Source organism: Juglans regia, chromosome 6 (assembly GCF_001411555.2).
Source record: "Juglans regia cultivar Chandler chromosome 6, Walnut 2.0, whole genome shotgun sequence".
Taxonomy (NCBI): Eukaryota; Viridiplantae; Streptophyta; class Magnoliopsida; order Fagales; family Juglandaceae; genus Juglans; species Juglans regia.
In genome coordinates, this window is record NC_049906.1 from 30509007 (window position 1) to 30531300 (window position 22294).

General features: G+C 35.1%; 1 protein-coding gene across 1 annotated transcript; it reads left to right on the forward strand.

The window, feature by feature from the left end:
• Nucleotides 1-4398: 4398 nt before the first annotated feature.
• Nucleotides 4399-12267, forward strand: LOC108998604 (kinesin-like protein NACK1). The gene is made up of 15 exons (XM_018975197.2): nt 4399-4662; nt 5815-6214; nt 6327-6416; nt 6483-6583; nt 7229-7345; nt 7453-7534; nt 7629-7696; nt 7776-7835; nt 7927-8051; nt 9422-9620; nt 9716-9826; nt 9916-10008; nt 10132-11088; nt 11221-11543; nt 11690-12267. Exons 2-15 carry the CDS (start codon nt 5977-5979, stop codon nt 12015-12017), a joined length of 2892 nt encoding a protein of 963 aa, XP_018830742.2. The 5' UTR covers nt 4399-4662; nt 5815-5976; the 3' UTR covers nt 12018-12267.
• Nucleotides 12268-22294: the final 10027 nt, after the last annotated feature.

Below are 22294 nucleotides of genomic sequence, written 5' to 3' on the forward strand. Positions count from 1 at the left end.
TACATGAAAAATAATAATTTTTTAATGGTATACCTTAATATTTTTCAAAATGAGTGTGTGACACTTGTATAATCTATAATTATATCTAATATTACTCTGGCAAGGCATTTTACTTCTCTCAAACACATTTTGTACCCAACAACTAGCATGCACAATTACATATCCACCTCCCCAAAAACTCAACTATCACTTCTCTATTTTAACTACCTACAATTACAATACTCCTCAGTGAGACTGGCTAGAAAGAAGTCAGAGCTCTTCTTTCTAGGAGGTGGAAAACAATGTTATGCACATATTGTTACTCATTTTCACATAATTAGTTATCAAATATGCACAAGAGATCTCTAGCTATCTGCACTTATTGTTGATCACAATCTCTTCTACAACACTTCAGTCATCAACCATCCATCTCTGCGACAGCTTCCATCACCCGATGGACATGGATTCTCTCATCCACCAAAACTAAAGCTTTGTCATGGCATGATCTCAACCTCCACCTTGCACCAGAGTCAACAAAAACCACCTCAAACAAAACCTTGATAGGAAAGTTGGTAGCAGATAGACCTTTGAACAAGTATGCTATTCCTTGTAGTATTAAAGCTTCATGGAACTTCATCCAAAACTTCCTCATTGAAGACATGGATACAAACAAGTTCATATTCACTTTTAGATCCTTCCAAGATAAGTTTAGAGTTTTTAATCAAGCCCCTTGGAATTTTAAAGGGCATCTGCTAATTCTTAAACCTTGGTCTCTCGATGCTACTCTTCATGAAATCAATCTAAATCACGCAATTTTCAATATGCAAATTCATGGTCTACCTCTAGATCATATAACTCTCAACAATGCAATTGAAGTTGGGAAAGCACTTGGTACTTTGATTAAGGTGGAAGAAGACCCTTTCTACGGTTTGGCTTTCAAAAAATTCATAAGGATCAAAGTTGAATTAGCCATCACCAAACCTTTTCAACAAGGCTTCATGATGACAAGGCTAGGAAACCATAAAATATGGGTAGCTATCAAGTATGAAAAACTGTCAGATTTTTGCTATGCAGGTGGAAGACTTGGTCACTCCCAAATATTCTGTGGTTACCTAAGCTCGATGCTAATTCTTAAACCTTGGTCTCTCGATGCTACTCTTCATGAAATCAATCTAAATCACGCAATTTTCAATGTGCAAATTCATGGTCTACCTCTAGATCATATAACTCTCAACAATGCAATTGAAGTTGGGAAAGCACTTGGTACTTTGATTAAGGTGGAAGAAGACCCTTTCTACGGTTTGGCTTTCAGAAAATTCATAAGGATCAAAGTTGAATTAGCCATAACCAAACCTCTTCAACAAGGCTTCATGATGACAAGGCTAGGAAACCACAAAATATGGGTAGCTATCAAGTATGAAAAACTGTCAGATTTTTGCTATGCAGGTGGAAGACTTGGTCACTCCCAAATATTCTGTGGTTACCTAAGCTCTCTCCCCCCCTAAAACAAGACTCAAATATGGCCCATGGATCAGAGCTGAATATAATAGTAGCCAAGGAAACACAGGCTTTTCAACAAACAGACAGTGGGCAATATGAAGAAATAGAGCAAATGGAAAATCTCACTCCAACGACAGTGTCTTATGACAAATTCAACAAAGGGAAACAAGCTAGTTTGTGAGTAAATAACATGAAATCAACCAAATCATACTGAGAGGCCAGCATAACCTTACCAGTGGTCACTTTGAGACCATCTCTGTCAATAAACCATAATTGTTGCACTTCTTCCCATCTCCATCGAATTCTCAGAAGCCAGGCGAAAGCTCCATGCGAATAGCTTCAGCAAGCTCCTAGACACCGTTTACCTGCAGTGATCCAAGCTCATTTAATTCTCCACCAAGAAGAGTAAATATTTTAACTGTGTGAGCCAACTACTGAATCTAGCAACCTTACCTCATTCCGCAGCTAAATCTCAATTCTGTCCTCAAGTCCAGATGCATAGGCAGCAGAAGGAATAAAGTCTTCGGTGCAGAAATCTCAAGACATCACTTCATCGATCGAGGTAACTAGAAAACACCCGCCAAGGAAGTCTCAATGGAGACAGATTTATTCGGCAATACAAGGATATGAGACACAATAGCAAAAATACAAAATTTGACTTCATCGTGCCCATCAAGGTGAGCCCATTATTAATTCTTCATCCCCAATTGAGACAAGGCCACTGTTATGGGCCCTCAGGATTTCCATACTAATAGGCCCATTATCATAAGTCCAATCTAACCCCATCAGTACCTATCTAGAAAGAAGGCTGAATTCTCCAACAAGTCCATACAAACCTTAGCTAGCCCAATGCAACTTCATTCTTTAGCTGAGTGTAGCCCCTTACTGGCCTAGGATAGCAATCTTTCAGCATCGCTTGCTCCAGATAGTTCATCTGTATTGTTTGCTCCAAACCCACCACCCTTTGACATCACGGAATTGCCTCAATCTCAACTGACCATCCAACTGCTCGAAGACTCAAGCCCCCAACGTGAGATCAATCCAATTTCGGATTGGATTAGAATGATCATTTACCCGAAAAAGGAATTGGGGTTATGTAATGAGGAAAAACATCATTTCCAATTGTTCGTAGTTATAATGTTAGATTTTATTTGAAGGAAGTGAAACGACAATATTCACAATCATACCTCCTTGTCACTCGAAGAGGCAAAGATCCAGCTAAACCACGTCTATGAAGATTATATGGAAGCTTGGAAAGAAAAGCTAAGACAACACAGCAAAGAAGAAGGAGGGAACCCCTTGCCCTTAAACTATCAAAGCTTCTCTCATTTGATGCAGCAGTATGTGATCAATTCTTAGTAGCATCAGCAATACGAAAGAACCACATGGGAGACATACTGGAATAAAAACGGAAAAGCTACAAACCACAATTCCTCTAGTTGCAGAAGCTAAAACTGTGTTGTTAGCTTCCAATATGGCTAGTTCTCAAAATCTAGCAATAATAGAAGGGGATGCCCAATTGGTCTTTACAGCCATTGAGAGCACATACTCCACTCCCTTCTGGATCATCTCTACTATTATTGAGGACATTCAACGTATTTCTCATCATCAACAAGGATGAAGATTTGCTAAAATTCATCGATCTCAAAATTGATGTGCGCTTACCCTTAGATGAAATAGTTGTTTCTTGTATATTGATAGTGGAAATGATCCATCTTAAGCTTCTGTATTTTTACTTATTTCTATATAATATGCTTGATTAAAAAAAAAAAAAAAAACTACCTACTATTTCAAAACAACATCCATCCCACTTTTAAAAATCTTTTTTTATTTTCCCAAGACAACAATAAATAATAATAAATACATTTTCAAATGATAATTAAAAATGTAACAATAATGAAAAAAATATAAATCGGTAGGAAAAATATTTAAAATAGCTTAAATTTTGAAGGCCACGCTTAAAAAATGATAAATAACTTTTGATTTGAAATAGAAGCAATAAAAAAAAACGTTTTTTTTTCCTTAAAAAGAAAAGAAACAAGGATGATTAAACATTAGCATCTCAAATTTAAGGAGCATGATGCAATAAGCTTTTAACCACTTTTCTTCAAATCTTTTGCTAAACAATCTATAGAAAGTCGGATATGAATTCTTAGGGCTAGTTTGGATAGTAGAATATTTTTAAAATATTCTGAGAATACATCACTATTATTCATTATTTTATTATTATTTTTTATTTATTTTTTACTACAATTTACAACTATTTAATATTTTATAATTTTTCATTAATTTTTTACTATTATTCATATAATATCTGAGATCACCTCACTATCCAAACGCAACCTAAGTCTAACACTTCTCTTGTTAATATTCTGTAAGGAGTCACAACTCACTAACAATTAGATATTAAAATATCTATTTTTCTCATGTGTTTTAAGCTGCTAATTTCGTAGTGTTTTTTTTATTATTTAAAATAAAAAAAATAATTTTAATATAAAGTTGTATTTAAGTTGTAAAATAGTTGTTGTTCTATCATCTAAAATGACATTATTTTTAAAAAAATATTTATTAAAATATAATTACATAAAGAGTTATAAAAATGATTGTGTATCTATCATTTTCTATTCTTTCACTTTACACCGGCTTGCAAAATTTTTATTAAATATATATTTATATATTAACAATCTACCATAAATCATTTAAATTAACAAAAAAAGAAAAAAGTAAAAGTAAAAGATAACCGTTGGAGCTTGCAAGCCGGGGACCGCTTTGTCGTCGGCGATTGGGCGAGGGAGATATTTATTGGAACGAGAAAAATAAATAAATAAATAAATAAATATAACGGAGAAAGAAGAACTAGCCGTTGGGGGCCCCAAATTCAAATACATTGATTGGCCAGGGAGAGAGTTGCTCTTTGTTCAAGCCCCTAGAAAAAACGCATCATCATCATTCATCTGTCATTTCGGAGTGAAGCTCACACACTCTCTCTCTCTCTCTCTAACGCTCTTCTCTCTTTCCCTCTCTAGAACTTTCCCAATCTGTCTCTCTCTGTCTGTATTAAATTTCTTTCAGAAACATAGTTCTGCTGTTCGTGTTCGTAAATTTTGCTGATTGCTTCATTTGGTTCCTTCTGCTCGGATCTGAGTGCTCCCTCGACAAATTCTCGCGTTTTGGGACACTTCCGTGAGTGTTCTCTTTTTATTTGTTTATCCTAGCATTCGATGCTGAAAACGCAGTGGATGTTTTAGGTGATTAAAGTTCCCTTTTTTTGTGCTAGTTTTGAGGTTGAATTCGATGCCAATGATGATAAAGTGAATGAACTTTGGTTTTTGATTGAGTTTCCTTTTATGATTTGAGGAGAACCCTTTGATCTTTGTTTGTAAATGGAAACTTTCTGATCTTTTTGGTTATCTAAGAGTCGTCAACTTCGAACACTTAACATTTTGGAGGTTTTTATTTGAAATTATGAGGTATTAGTCTGCAGATATGAAACAATTGTGGAGATTAAATCTCACCTGAAGTTGAAAATGAGAAGAAATTTGTAGAAAGCGGTCAATTTCTTTATTCATGTAGTTTTCCTCAAACTGAGGAATAAATGAAATAATTACAAATTTCCAATCTGATAAGTTTATTTGAATTTCTACTCAGAAGATCTAAAAATTTTGTGGCTTTCTGAAGATTGTATATGCTTTTTTGTTTTTTTTAACTGAAGCAATTTCATTAAACATCAAGCTTTACAAGAGTACAATTACATAGACATTTCAAGAATAGCGTATTGTTTTACAAATTCTGGAATTGAACGCCACCAAATCCTAGTATCCTCCAACTTCTTACAAAATCTAGCCAATGTGTGTGCTACAGAATTTGCTTCTCGAGGAATATGACAGAATTCCACATCTTGAAATCCTGTACACAAGTGCCTAACAAAATGGACTGTTATATATTAGTTTCAGTAACTTTCAAGTTTTAATGAAAATTCTTACTTTATTTTGAAGTTTCAGTCCTAAATTTCAAAGTTGAAAATTTGCACCGTTTCTTTGTTCTTCTTTATTTTTTCATTTCTATGTCGCTCTAATTTTTCTAATATAGTTGAAGTGTTCTGGGAAACAATTAAGAGATGTTTAAACCAGAGGGAAAATGTATATAAGCATAATCTAGCTTTCCCTTTTCATCCGTTTTTGCATTGGTTGGTTTTTTCCTTTGCACGTTTCAATACACCTTTTAGAGGTTTTGTGATGAGTTTCATTTGATAAAGAATCTTCATTAATCTGATTGTTTAAGTAATTATCTGATTACTTCTGTCGTCATAGTCTAACCCAAGGTTGATTTTGACAGAAAAGTCTTGTATCTGGCAGCTGCTGCATCCTGTTTAACGTCACGTCCCCAGAGAGTTTGATTCTACAGCCTCTTGTGTGAGAGGCCTAGTTTCACACTTCTGCTTGGTGTTCTTCGTAGTTCAACTTTTGTGCAGTAGAGAAAAGGGGTTAAAACATAATAATGACGGTCAGAACACCAGGAACACCAGCTTCAAAGATAGATAGGACACCAGCATCAACTCCAGGAGGGCCAAGAACTAGGGAAGAAAAGATTGTAGTTACAGTACGGTTAAGACCGCTAAGCAAAAGGGAGCTCTTAGCCAAAGACCAAGTGGCATGGGAGTGCATCGATGATCATACAATTGTGCACAAACCCCCACCTCAGGATCGATCAGCTCAACCAGCCCCATTCAGTTTTGGTATTTAATGACATCTCTATCTGCGCTCCAATATTTGTTAAGTCAAATCTTGTCATCATTTTCTTCTTCTTCTTCTTCTTTTTCCAAAAATTCTTGGCTGTTCTTATTGCAGATAAAGTTTTTGGTCATGCGAGTCTAACTGAAACAGTATATGAGGAAGGAGTAAAGAACGTTGCATTGTCTGCTTTGATGGGCATCAATGGTAGGGAAAACTTGACTGACTCTTTAGTTTTGTTTTCTGAAAATAACCATGCTATCTATATTGCAGCAACCATATTTGCGTATGGACAAACTAGCAGTGGTAAGACATACACAATGAGAGGAATAACAGAGAAAGCTGTTAATGATATCTACAGGCATATAATGAATGTAAGCTTTATCGGAACCTTCTAAAATTTTTGTTTCCTAACTTTCAGCTGTTGCTTGAGTTCCATACAATGGCGGAGTGTAGAACTCTTCTTTTTTTGGGGGCGGGGGAGGAGGCCTCAAACAAGAGACTTTTTTTTTTTTGGCATGAAGCCAACATAGATTATAGTGTGACACCATGATAATTGCATTGTATTTTTTAAAATAAAAGTCTTATTGAAGAATTTTAAACCGAATTCATAATAAAAAAACTACAAAGAAAGAAAAAAAAATTAAGTGTATCCATGAAGAATTACCATTTTCCTCATTATTTTATTCAACATTGATTTCTATAAATTACTTCAAAATTGAGCTTTCTGGCCTAATTTTATTTTATTTTATTTTATTTGTATGACTACCTTCTTAATTTATTGTTTCTAAAATTTAATCAGGGCCATATACAGGTCTATATGTAAATTAAGCAAAGATAGGAAGAAATATAAGCATCAATGACAAATTTATAAAACCTTTAGGTGACCATGGCATCCTCCCTCCCTCCGTAATGGCTCTCTCGTCCACTGACTCTTGTTCATGAAGTTACACAGCAAGTAAATATAAGCATTGAGAAGAGAGTATGGCTTTGAAATTAATTTTGTGGCATGATTGCAGACCCCCGAGAGAGATTTCACAATAAAAATTTCTGGACTTGAAATATATAATGAAAATGTAAGAGACCTGCTAAATTCAGAATCTGGTCGCAATCTGAAGCTGTTGGATGATCCAGAGGTATTGTATCTGTGAATTTTTTCTGTTGTTAGGAACCAAGTACTTTGACTTTTGAGAGATCTTCTCTCCCCTCATCGGCTGGAATTTTTTTCAATCCCTGCATACAGAAAGGTACTATGGTTGAGAAGTTGGTAGAGGAAATAGCAACTGATGATCAACACTTGAGACAATTGATCAGTATTTGTGAGGGTAAAATCTTATAACCTTGAGCGCGGTTTGGTTTAGCTTCCTTGTTATTGGTTATGTCTTGGCTGGAATCAAGTGTTTTTCTTTGATTTTGTAGCTCAAAGGCAAGTTGGTGAAACTGCACTTAATGATAACAGCTCTCGGTCACACCAGATAATAAGGCTGGTAAGTCTTGTGTATCTTGATTTCTTCAATACTATTACGAATTTTCATCTAACAAATTGCTCATTGGAAATCCATACAGACAATTCAAAGTAGTCTCCGTGAAAATTCTGATTGTGTGAGGTCTTTCGTTGCAAGCTTGGTAAATATAAAAGATTCTTGCCTTTTTATCTTCTGAATTAAATTGTCAATGGTCGCTTCTGATATAAATCATCGATATCTGTAATCTGCAGAATTTTGTTGATCTGGCTGGGAGTGAAAGAGCTTCACAGACACAGGCAGATGGTGCTAGGCTCAGGGAAGGATGCCATATTAACCTTAGCTTGATGACACTTACCACAGTAATCAGAAAGCTCAGGTCAGAATCTAAAATAGCATATATCTCTATATGGAGAGTATATATTTCAAAGCTTTCTTTCATTTCCAAACTATGTACTATTTTCTTATTTATTTGATATTTTATGACCGGCTTTCCTTCTAATGCAATTTCACATGTCGCTATTGGGTTCTATAAAAGAAACATAGATCTTCCTGCCATGTAAAATGTAGAAATGGTACTTGAAATTTTGACTCTAGCAACATGTTTCTTGATTTAGCTGAATCCATATAGTTTTGATGTTTTGTTGGAAGCTTAAGAATAGTGTAGATTTCTAGAAAATAGGATCAGGTGCAGAAGATCAGCAGAACAAATATAAATCAGCAGCACAAGTTAGACCTAAGGTCTGAGTGAAGATGTTTTATTGGCTTTTGGGAAAGGAGAGAGAAAAAGTTGAATAAAAATATTATAAAGTTAAAAATTTGTTTGAAAATAATTTTTTAATATTATTTTTGTTTTGAAGTTTGTAAAAATTTTATTGATTTTTGGGTTTTGTTATGAAGTTTGTAAAAATTGTATTAATTTTTGTGTTTGAATAATGATTAAGTAATGATTAGATGAAAAAGTTGAACAGTTGTTCAAAAATTTGTTTGAAAATAATTTTTTAATATTATTTTTGTTTTGAAGTTTGTAAAAGTTTTATTGATTTTTGGGTTTTGTTATGAAGTTTGTAAAAATTGTATTAATTTTTGTGTTTGAATAATGATTAAGTAATGATTAGATGAAAAAGTTGAACAGTTGTTCAAAAATTTGTTTGAAAATAATTTTTTAATATTATTTTTGTTTTGAAGTTTGTAAAAGTTTTATTGATTTTTGGGTTTTGTTATGAAGTTTGTAAAAATTGTATTAATTTTTGTGTTTGAATAATGATTAAGTAATGATTAGATGAAAAAGTTGAACAGTTGTTCAAAAATTTGTTTGAAAATAATTTTTTAATATTATTTTTGTTTTGAAGTTTGAATTTTATTGATTTTTGAAGTTGGTAAAAATTGTATTAATTTTTTGTGTTTGAATAATGATTAAGTAATAATTAGATGAAAAAGTTGAACAATTAAAAATTTGAAATTGAAAAGTGTTTTGCAATTGAGTGATGTTTGAGAATAAAATTACTAGAACTCATAAAATTATGAGAATTTTGAGAATTCTCAGCCCTTAGTATCAAATCTGTTAAGCCCTTGACTTCTTGGCCTGGGCAAAGGAGTTCGTTATAGTATGCTAAAAGAGTTGGTTTAGAATCTTGACCTTCTAAACAAGTGTAGTTTAAATAATTGTTAAGTACCATGTAGGTTTATTAGCTTTTGATTATACTGATATTTAATAATTCTGTACACACTTAAATCTTGTAAATGCAGCGTTGGTAAAAGAACTGGTCATATACCCTATAGAGATTCAAAGCTTACTCGCATATTGCAGCACTCACTTGGTGGAAATGCACGCACTGCCATCATATGTACTTTGAGTCCAGCGCTGACTCATGTTGAACAATCTCGAAACACACTCTTCTTTGCCACACGGGCGAAGGAAGTGACAAATAATGCACAAGTAAACATGGTAATGTTGCTTAGTTCTGACTCTGTTAAGTTGCATATACAATGGATTAATAAAACACAAACAGTGACCCTTGTTTCCATGTAACGTTTTATCAGGTTGTTTCAGACAAGCAGCTAGTGAAACATTTACAGAAGGAAGTAGCGAGGCTGGAAGCAGAACTGCGCACTCCTGATCCAACAAAAGAAAGAGATTTCAAACTTCAGCAGGTAAATACAATTCATTTCTAAATTGTGACCTTTAATGGAGGGGGAGTAGAATCGGCAATATATATGTCATGTTCTTTGATCATGTCTAGATGGAGATGGAAATTGAAGATTTGAAACGCCAAAGAGATCTTGCACAATCTCAGGTGGATGAATTACGCAAGAAACTTCAGGAGGACCAGCAGGTCTCTCACTCTCTCTCCTACATGCACTCACAAACACATGAGATACCTAATTTATTTAACCTTTCTCACATAAAGAATATAAAAGGAGTTCTTTCAACTTACCCTTACATTTATACTGTTCAGAGTTCAAATCCGTTTGAATCACCCTGTCCATCAGTGAAGAAGTGTCTGTCCTATACTGGTGCACTATCACCAAAAGTTGAAGGCAAGGACATAGGCTGTGGTGATAAAGTAAGAAGTATGATGTTAAGGCAGTCAATGAGGCAATCATCAACTGCTCCATTCACGCTTATGCATGAAATACGCAAACTAGAACATCTCCAGGAGCAGCTTGGAGAAGAAGCAAATCGTGCACTGGAAGTACTACAAAAGGAAGTGGCTTGTCATAGACAGGGTAACCAGGATGCAGCAGAAACAATTGCCAAGCTGCAAGCAGAAATAAGGGAAATGTGTGCTGTGCGTTCCGCACCAAAAGAAGTTGAAGTTGGAGGCTTAGTTGCTCCTAATAAGAGTGTCAGTGCTAATCTGAAGGAAGAAATCACGAGACTTCATTCGCAGGGCAGCAGCATTGCCAACCTTGAGGAGCAGCTTGAAAGTGTTCAGAAGTCTATAGACAAATTGGTAATGTCACTTCCAAGCAAGTATCAGCAGTATAACAGTGAATCATCACCCAAGACTAAGAAGGAATCAAAAAAGAAGAAGTTACTTCCTTTGGGTTCAAGTAATGTTACCAACCGAAAAAATTTTATAAGATATCCTTGCTCCCCTTTATCTACTCCTGAGCAAGTTTTGGATTCTGATATTGAAAATAGAGCTCCTGAGAATGATGATAATGTATCCATTGAGACTCTGACAGAGTCTGAAAAGGGGACACCAACGAAGAGTGAAGAAGGAGGAGATGCCTCATCTAAGGAAAACAACTCAGGCTATAGGCGTTCTAGTTCAGTTAACATGAAGAAAATGCAGAAGATGTTCCAAAATGCAGCAGAAGAGAATGTAAGAAGCATAAGAGCATATGTAACTGAACTGAAAGAACGTGTGGCCAAACTTCAATACCAAAAACAGCTACTTGTTTGCCAGGTATATAATATCTACTTATTGTAGTAATTTCTTCCTATTTTAGTCCCCTACATTCGGAAATTCATGTAACTCACTCATTGTCACTTCAGCCTTCCCATCGTTTTATATATACATTTGTTATATGGCCTCTAGGTGCTGGAGCTTGAAGCAAATGAAGCGGCTGGGTACAATGTAGAGGACGAAGAAAACATATTTGAGCCAGTGATGCCGCAGGTTTCATGGCAAGTAACTTTTAGGGAACAAAGGCAGCAGATAATTGAGTTGTGGGATGTGTGCCATGTGTCCATTATTCATCGGACACAGTTTTATTCGCTATTCAAGGGGGATCCAGCTGATCAAATTTACATGGAAGTGGAGCTTAGGCGCTTGACATGGTTGCAGCAGCACCTAGCAGAACTCGGGAATGCGAGCCCAGCTCACATAGGAGACGATCCTCCAATTTCTCTGTCATCATGGTCTTGTCTCTGTCTATCTCTCTCTCTCTCTCCTCTCAGACAGCTTATTGAAATTAAAATTAATCATCACTTTTGGTTTTTCAAGGTTGGGTTGGTCCAAGTGACTGAAAAATTGGATTCCATTCCATGTCTTGTTCTATGTGCAGTATTAAAGCATTGAAGCGTGAAAGGGAGTTCCTGGCAAAGCGGTTGACTTCGCGTTTGACATTTGATGAGAGAGATGCATTGTACATTAAATGGGATGTCCCACTGGATGGGAAGCATAGGAGGATACAATTCCTAAACAAGCTTTGGACAGATCCCCATGATGCTGAGCATGTACAGGAGAGTGCTGAAATAGTGGCAAAGCTTGTAGGCTTCTGTGAAGGTGGCAACATTTCAAAGGAGATGTTCGCGCTTAATTTTGTGCATCCATCTGATAAGAGGTCATGGCTTATGGGCTGGGATCAAATCTCAAACCTTCTTCATTTGTGAGAAATTAAATTTTGTTTGCAAGTAACTTTAGATTCTTTATCTCTCTTGTAAATGAATTTTGGAGCTTTCCTCCAAAATGTCTAGTTATTTCTCTTTATCTGACTGATTTTCCATGCTGAGAGATATATTTTTTTAAATGTTCATATACGAGTAAAAGAATAAATTCCCAAGGCTTCCCATGTGTTGAAATTTTCAATATAGAGGTCGTCTGGTTTTGGAATGCCATTATCTTAATTTTTCTAGTACAATCCCACAACCAAAATTTAGGCACTAGTACACTCAAAACTGTTACTTTGCGGCATGTCAATTTTACGGAATATCGTTTCCAACCTGCGGACCGATGTGCGAAAAATAACACAGCATGTTAGTATCTTGTTCATGGCTTGCATTTCGTCAGCAAAGGCTTATTAATTCCATTTTTGAGGAATGAAGTTAAAACGTCTGGGATGGAATATCAAAAACTGTATTCATTTGTATGATCTGCTGTCATATAAACTTGCAGACCGATTTATTCTGCTTTCATCCTCGCCCTTTGAGGGTACAAAATCATGATGTCTGAATATTGGAGTTAAACTTGTTTAGCTAAGAAAATTATCTTTTGCATAGCATGAAATTGTCCCTCTCCTAAATGTGTTTGTTGTGAAGATATCATGGACCCTTTTCAATTTCAGATTTCTATTTAAACGTTTACTCGAGGCTTGATTGCATATTCTTGCACTTTGTCTATAGTGGGAAATGCTCCTGCATGCTTAATGCTGCTCTAGTGTGCCTGTGTGTGTGTGAGAGAGAGAGAGAGAGAGGGTGAGTAAAGGCTTAAGGACAAGTAGCTTAGATTCACCATTGATGTTGATAATGCATAAATTAGTGGCCTTGAAACAAGTATATCTAAAGGATATATAAACCAAGCCAACAGGACTCACTGTGGGAACATGAGCGCATGACCCAACATTATTCCACCACAACCAGTACTGCTTCTAATAGCATATGACATATAGGACAGACCACACCAAGTACTTTAAAACATAAATTTAAACTCTCTACTAATCTCCACCCTTCACATAATGCACCAAAGAAGCATGATGCATATTAGGATGGAGTACTGGTACTTCCTTGAGAATGTTTTTAACCAATCTAGCACTTGGGGAAGGGAGTTCCACAAGTACTTGCAACTTTCCTTGCATTTGGGGAGTCTACAAACTTTTTGAGGTTAGGGTTCTTGACATACTGGCAAAGGCAGGGCTTCTGTTCCTTGATCTTACTGCAGCACAGAGAAGATGGCGGACTTGAAGTTGTCATTGCACTCACACAAGGGCTTAGCTGTGTTGGGTTGCATGTTGCTGCCATAGTTACTTCTGCTTCAGCCAGGAGCAGCACCACCAGCAGAGTGCACACTGCTGCAATGTTTGATGCCTTCATTTTCACTCACTTGAGGATAGCTTAAGATATGTGTGTGTGTGTGAGACAGAGAGAGAGAGATTGGAAAGATGTGCTGAGGGCTTGTGTTGCCATTGGCTGGGGTTCCATCTCAATTTATAGAGGAGAGAGATGGGTAAAAAGAAACTTGGAAATGAATAGCAAACGTGAAAGGATTTCACACCATGCACTTACCTCTGATCTGAGATCTGAAATAGTTACCAACAAAATTGTACTTACAAATTACAATAAAAAAGAAAAGAGGGAGTCCTAGTGTTGGGGCCTGCTACTTTAAAGTTGATTCATTATATAAAGAAGGAAATCATTTCACTCCAAAGATCTAGCATGCGAAAGAACTGTTTGATCCAATGATTACAGCCGAGTTTAATCATTTCTTAGAGGGCAGCAGCTGTCCTCATGATTCTATTCTTGGATTTCTTACTGCCAAACTGAGTTTTTGAGGCCATTGATTCACAAAAAGCCTGTAACATTTTATTGACACAACCATATAGAATGAGAATGAATGTAATACCTACACAGTAGCAGAAAATTTCAAACCTCTCTCTCTTTGGAAACTATATTTTTATTTTTTTGCCTATTAATTGAATAATCATAAGAACTACTAATTGGAAGAGAGAGGGAGGGTATTCAAAATGAGAAATACTTTAGCCACAAAAGAATTACACAAAAGTAATCCTACAAACTGATGTGGCTTAATGTGATTCGTCAGATTTTAAAGTTACTTTATTGTAAAGTAGATCTAACAGATCACATGAAACTATGTTAATTTGTAAGATTATTTTTATATAACTCTTTATGACTATAGAAGTTCTCATTCAAAATAACACTAAAGTGAATCAGCCGAATAACACATTAAGTCAATTAGGAAGATTTCTTTGTCAGAAGCTTTTGTAATAAAAAGAAACAGAAAAGTCAGTATATATATATATGCTTTATCAAGTAGCATAATCTATCATCTTTCGGTGGAGCTCAAAGTATAATGCCATATCAGTTTGCTTGTTCATATGGGATATATACTCTAAAATGTCACCTTGGAATCTTAGCATATATATAGCAAATGATGCATATCGTACCAAAAGATTGCGATTGAGTTAGTCTATTTGCAGTCTTGAGTGGGAGCTGTGCAGTTCTATTGATGAATAGAGGTAAAAGAAAAAAAAAACATCATTTTAAAAATGATATTATTGTAATTTAAAATTTTTTTTAAATATAACTGTATGGACTTGTATGAACAGACCCTATTTGAAAACTGTATGTAGACTAACTCAGACTGCCATTATTATAACCAAATGAAGCATACATTTCATATATATCCAGATTCCAAGCCAGCTTTAGTAACATACATAAATACGTCTCTCCTACTTACATTTTTTCAGTTATCTTCAAAAACCAATACCACACGTAAGCGGGCTAGCTCTGTTAGCTGCTTTCTTCCTTTTTTTTTTTTTTCTTGTTCTTGTGGAATAACCACTTCAGAAAATTAGGCAGTATCAGGTTTTAAGAGGACTAGACCTCTCCCCACTTAGAAACAAACTATATTATATATATATATATATATATATGTATGTGTGTGTGTGCATGCAAGTGTAGTGTCCCCCCACCCGTTAATGCATGCATGCGACAGTGGTGTCTTTCGGTGATACTGATGTCAGTAATTGATCAAGCATTTATTAGTAGTGGTTGATCTTATTGTGGAGCCACATGCATGCATGCTCTCATCATTGTTTGACCTACAATATGAGTTTTATGTAATCATGATTGATTTAAATCACTAACAATAAGTTTTAACACTTTGTGAGTGTAAATAATCTTTTAAAGTCACACTATCCGATGAAAAATTAGTGATTTTGACTAGTTTTGTATAGGAAAATTTTCGAATTACTCTACAGACGTGGATCTGAAGGGCTACGCTTTAGAGAAGTTCCCGACATAAAAAAAAAAAAAGAAAGAAAAATCACTAACCATCATCAGCTTAATTCTCATGTTATGAGTAATGCCATTCTATATTGTACCTCGACCTTCTGTAGTAATGGATCGAACATGTAAAAGATGGACTGCTTCTACTGGTGGAATAACAAGTAGTACTTATGCTGCATATGTACACTGCACATGATGTACCCGGCTGGGTATTGCCTTCTCAATAAAACTTCTTTCGCCGGAAAAGACAAAAAGAAAAAGAAATGTACGTGCATGCAGATATATAGTACTTTGCTTTAGAAAAGTTCTCACATTTTAAACATTTCACTCCAGTCGTTCGTGGTTCAGGCTGATCAAAATTGTGCCTGGATGATTGGAATAAGGACCTAAAGCGCGCAACTCGTTCTTGAAACACTAAACATACCGGTGAATATGATAGAGCCTATCACGTCAACTAGCATAAAAAGGTACGATAAATTCGTCGTTTTAATCATCGTCCTTTCAACAATAAAAAATGTGACATCAAATGTTTGACATGTTAACCTTAACAAAGAGTTTTTTAATCAATTAATATCATATCATGTAATGATACGATACGATACGATACAATGACATATGTTAAATTACTTTGTTTTTTTATAAATGTAATTGGTCTCGCCTAATAAGTGAGGTGTGTATAGTAGAATTATATTTATGCATAACTTCATATCATGGGTTTTCTCTAGAAACCCTTTGGCTGCATTCCTAACACTCCTTGACCCCATTTTTAACTAGAATTGAGAGGACCATTGAACCCCCCCTTCCCCTACCTCTCTCCGGCTAGGATGAGCAAAAACAAAAGGCCTACATTAACAAACTCGTGTATGTAGTGGCGGAACTATGAAAGGGCAGGGGAGCCATGTCCCCCCTCCAAAAGTTTGAAAAAAAAAATATATTAATTTTTTATGATTTAATAGAATGATATTAATATCATCTTATGTTGACAAATTCTCTAAAAAATTATCTTGGCCTCCCTCTATAAAATTATTTTGATCTTATAGATTAATTTTAGACACTGTGTTTATTTTGTTTGATATATTTGTATGAGTGTCTTTATATTATTTCAATGATATATTGTTCTTGACATGATATCATATACTTTTTTAATACATAGGTTGTATTAAAATGTATTTTATTTTTATTTTAGATATTATTATCAGATTGTTTAATATCGCAGGAAAAATTGTATAGAAATAAAATAAAAAATATTTTATTATAGTTTTTACTCTACTTGGCCTCCCTAAAACAAATTCATGATTCCGCTACTGCGTGTATGCCACAACCAGGTTTGGAAATAAGCCATAATTATAGTGACTCGTTGATCAACTTGATATGTGTCGACGTGTAAAACTTTTCTTTGCTACTTAATATATACATGCTTACGGATCTAGTTCTAATAAATTAGAATGTGTTTTGGCTGAGAGCCAAATTAAGAACACCAACCTTCTAGTACTGGTTTTCTTGTCAATTTACAATGGTATGTGAGTATATACGTACTGATCATATTCCTACATAAGTTGTGGATATTGCTCGATAAAAGAAATATTAATCAATTGGACCCACGATCGAGACTCAAATTTCATTCTTAGTCAAAAGCTAAGAAAGTGGCAAGATGACTTTGTTATTTTAGAGTGAAACAGCTTGTTGGGATGGACATGCGAGAGGAAGTGGTAGCTGTAGCTAGTTTTGTAAGCATTTGCCATTTTGCCTTTGTATGTAGGCAGGCGACTGTAGTACGTTAGGTGAGCTTTCATTGTACTTGACATTTGCTACAATTATCTCTACTTTTTTCTTGGGATTGCATAAAGGAATATCTCCAGGGATTTTAATACAAGGAAAAAGCAAAATCCAGGACCTCTAGTAGTAATTAATGACAAATGATCTCAATCTCATTGGATTCATCCAGTGTTAATGATGTGCACAATGTTTAATGAAGCTAGTCTATCTAGGGAGTCTTGAATTATGAGTGTCCGCTTGGTAGGGAGGATTTCGGGGAGATGAGAGACCAAGGAGAGTGAAATATTAGATGTTTAGTTAAAAATAAATATAAGTTTGATGTTGCACTATATATTATAAATTTCTTTTACTTTTAAAGTAGATTTAGGTCTAGATTGGATATAAATACCTTCAAAATATTATTATTATTATTATTAATTATTTTATTATTATTTTTATCTATTTTTTATTATTATTTAATATTTTTTCACTACTATTTACTGAACACATGACAATATCTGAGAATACCTTATTTTTTCATTATTTTTTTTTATTATTTGTTTATTTTTTCATTAAGTTAAGTATGACATCAAGATAAGTCGGAATGTAAATTTATTTTTATAAAATTTCTTTATATATAAGTCTAGCAGCTTCTAAAAAGAAATAAAAGAAAAAAGAGATTTTGATAACTTAACGTACAATACTTTTCATTTCATTTCCCCTTCTTGCATTTTTTCTTTGTTCCTTCTTTCATTTTCTCTCTTCTTAATTTTCATCTCTTCCAACAAGCTAGTCCTAAAGTTTACAGTTAAATACACTGTTAATCCACAACATTCACCATGTGATGGCTTACGTGCATATCATTTGCAGTAGCTTTTGCAAGATGTATATACCAAAAGTATACATTTTCATGATCATAGCATTCTCAATAACTGAGAATCCCATTCACTTTTTTAATCCATTTTTTACTTTTACATTGTTGTTTGGTGCTAATTATTTATATTGCAAGGAAAAAAAATCGAATCAGGATGAAATAACATCATTTGAGCGTGGAAATGGATCATTATTATTGGAATTTCTTGGTGCAAGAGTGGTCCACCCAGTCAAAATTAGAGTGCTTCCATCATTATGTGGGCCCTTGAAATCATGGGACTCAAAACTTTTAATCTTCATGCTTATTTGACTGGAAATCTTGGTTTTATCATTAATAACTCAGGTCAGATTTTGTCCTTGCTAGCAGTGAGTGGTAACACACTGAAAAGCTCACTGTAAAAGATCATGCAATCACACTTTCACTGTCATAACCACCCACCATTGGCCTCTCCTGTTGAGAATGCCACCAAAAGTTCCTTCATAGTTCACCAAGAACAGTAAGATTTGTAGTAACAATAATAGTAATCTGCATGCTACCATCCAATCTGATAGATTTAGATGTTTAATTTACTGTGATTTGAAGTTCTGCAGTCTCTTCTGCAGCAGTCATGACATGGGCTGTGCTAGCTTGTCCTATATTCAATCAAATTGGATCCAATAAAGTGTATTCATGATCTTGAAGGGTCAAGCATGTGTAATAATAGAACTAATTATAGTGTGCTGGATAAATTTAAGGTACAGAATTATCATTTAAGCATGCCTGTGCAGAAACTTTTTGCAGAAAATAGTGTCCCAGAGAGTAAAGAGAAGCCACTCGATCATTAGTTTTAAGAAGCTTTGTACTGAAAGAAATAGATTCACAGCACATTTATTAACCTTTTATTTCTAGTCCAGGAATACAGTACCCTTCTAAGCAATAAATTTTAAACATTTTGGTGTGACGGTGGCTATGCTTGTGGTGTACATCCATGGTTGCACAGCAAATAGCACATAGGCGACAGAAATACAAAAGACAGATTTAACATATTTCAACACCAAGTCCGACATCCACATGTCTTGAGGAGATGAAATCCAATATGAATAAGTTTTGTACAAGCTCTATTCCTTTCTAAGCTCTTGTTATAGTTGTTTCGTTGGGAGGCTATAGTGTTAATCCTGATTGTATTCTTGCTATGAGGGGGGTAAAACACTAGGGCCCAAAGGTCAGACCTAGCCCACCTGGATTAGAAGCTAGGGGACAAGAGGGGGAGACAAGAAGAGTAAGGAGTCATGGGGGTGTGGGGTTGTCAGGAGGTAACGTGGGTGCAAGGGGGTCAGGAGGAAATGTGGGTGTAGGGGACTATCAAGGGGCGCAGTCAGACACGCGAAACGGGCTAGGCCTTATCACTGCAGGGACACACGCGGGAAAAACAATCAAATAAATAGGAGGTCTGGATGACTTCTAGGGGATTTTCATCTTCTTCAGTTCTTCTTCTTCCTCTTCGACTTCTCCTTCAACCTTGGAACAGGGAGCTCCAGCGAAGGTTTCTCTAGTAAATTTATATTCAGGATCACCATTGTACAAAGGGATATGAGAGGCCATGAGAGACCGTAAACAAGAATATTATAGTGGATTTCTCATCTCCAAATGCCTGTGGATGTAGGCATTATGCCGAACCACTTAAACCCATGTGTTCATCTTCTCTTATTTTCTCTACACATTTCACCACTGTGGATGTACACACCGATATCGGACCACCGCCAAGGGCTTCTAAGAACACCGGTCGAGGCCAAGTCGTCCCAGTGGACCGAGAATGACTCTTTCTCCCCTTTTGGTCTAATGTGCGACTTTTAGAGCATCAACCTTTATCTTGGCGTTGATGCTCGTTAACTTTTTGACAAGATCCTCATCACCAATGCACACAATTTTGGTAATTTGAAAACAAAAGGAGAAGCATCACGACCCAATAGAAAAAGTCTTATCAATTGAGGAATGTTGAAAGTTTTCTAAGAGAACTACTCTCCCGCCCAATAATATTCCATAAGGGGTAGTGATGATACACTTACAATTTCTTTACAATTATTTTATAACTTATTTTAAATTAATGATGTAATTATGACACTTTGTTAAAAAATAACTTCAATTTTACATGCATAACTACCCTTCATTTTAAATAGAGTAGTAAAATAGTTGTAGATTAATTGTAAGTTTACCATTTTCATTCCATAAGTTTGTCTCAAATGAGCACTTCACTGAATATGAAGTTTGTGGTTGATAGTAAAACCTGTTTAGACCTAATTGGTTTTTCATAGATTCTCGAGATAAGTTTTTTTATGAAGTTTTGTTTTAGCATCTATAGTGTTGCAAGTTCTTGAGCTTTTCATTTCATTTCATTTTCATTTTCATTTTTTTGAATCTTCTAATAATTAATTAATAGAATAACTCTACACACTGGTTTGAAAATATAATAATTCTTATGTGATAATCATGATGCCTTATATAATTTCATAGGATCTTAATGAATCCTTATCGGGAAACGTACAAATTCAATGTTTGTCAAGTGAAAATCTTGCACGAAGTCTAATGAAAACTTTTCTTTTCCTATTGTAAATTTGGGAAATTGATATATATACATACATATATATTGACATACAACCATTTTCACAACCCTCTATTTTAAATGAGAGGCATTTTTATAAAATAATTTGAGTGGTGCTAGTGTGCCACTCAGCTTTGACCGCTGGGCATGCCTACTAGTACAAATTTCACATTTTATTTAATTTTCCTTTTATTTTTCATATTTTTTAAACATCTTTAAATATTTTCAAATATATATATATATATATATATATATATCAATACACTAAAAGTCACTTCCTTAACTATTAAGTAAAAAAAATTTAATACAAGCGCAGTCAAAATGAGTGGGCAAACTTATGGTACATGCTAGCATTTTCCAAATAATTTATTAAAGGAACATCATTTTACATAAGTGCAGTGCTACGTACACAAAGATATTACACCAAAGTAATCTCACAATTATATTTTGATAGGAAATCAACAAATTTTATTCATAAAAAATGAGGCACAACCCAATCACCAGAATGTATACATGAGAAGTATCTAACTAGGGTTTACAATTGAAAGTAGAAAATCATAGACATTAAGTCCATTAAAATCAATGACCCCCACCCATATAAACAAGGTTTTAAGGAATAAAACTTCAAGCTCTTCCAGTGTCCTCTCGCGATCCTTGAAGCTCTTATCATTTCTGATCTCCTACCAAATGCACCAACACATACATATAGGAGCCATCTTCCATATTACTACCACTTGTGGATTGCCTTGGAATCCTCTCCAACTTGCTAGAAACACCAACCTATAAGGCATGACCCATGATAGTTCTATTCCCGCAAAATTCATCCCATAAGGTCCTAGTCACCTCACAATGTAGAAGCAGGTGATCCACATATTTTCCATCCTTTTTACACATTCAACACCATTAAACGACATTTTCTCATATTGTCTGTATAAGAATCTTGTCTAGGGAAGCTTGCCAAACGAATAAAGCTGCTTTCGTCTTCCATATATTTCCATGGAAAAGAGATCATGCCTTGATTAGTTAGAACTTGGTAAAATGATCTAATCATGAATCTACCTTTCTTGAAGGGGCTGCAACTGAACTTATTTGAGGTGCCCTTACTCACCCTGATGGAATATATTAAGGCAAAAACTCAGAAATAACTCCCACTCCCAATCTTATGCCACCTTGATGAGATCAATATTCCATTGAGAGGAACCATGAGAGAAGACCAAGAGATCAACTACTGAAACACTTTTTGCACGTACAAGCTCAAAAATGTCAGGAAATGTTTCTTTGAGACTTTGTTGACTGCACCATTTGTCATGCCAAAACTTGACTCAAGAATCATTACCTACCTCAATACGTGCATGGCTTAGGAAAGTCTCTCATCATTTTCTAATGTGTTTCCACAAACATACCCAATATGGTCTACAGATCTCATTTGAGCACCATCCTTTCCAAGGCTCCCCAACTTCGAACTTCCCTAGACTCCCCAAATTTTGAAATTATTACTGACTTCCATAGGGGCCCCGTTTCCAAAAGAGCTTAATTGAACTTCATCAAATTATAGATCCTCAATCCACCCCCCGATATTGGTGTGCAAACAATTAACTAGTACACCAAATGACATTAGAACTCGTGCCCCATCCCACTCCACAAGTAATCCCACAAAATGATGGAACTTCATGTGACCCGTTAGATCTGCTTTACGATAAAAATAACTTTACAATCTAA

Bases quoted from the DNA above. Each gene is read 5' to 3' on its own strand.
- LOC108998604 (XM_018975197.2), top strand. From the start codon at position 5,977: ATGACGGTCAGAACACCAGGAACACCAGCTTCAAAGATAGATAGGACA. The intron at 6,584-7,228 runs GTAAGCTTTATC...GCATGATTGCAG, and splicing joins TCTACAGGCATATAATGAAT to ACCCCCGAGAGAGATTTCAC. The intron at 11,544-11,689 runs GTCTTGTCTCTG...TTCTATGTGCAG, and splicing joins CCAATTTCTCTGTCATCATG to TATTAAAGCATTGAAGCGTG.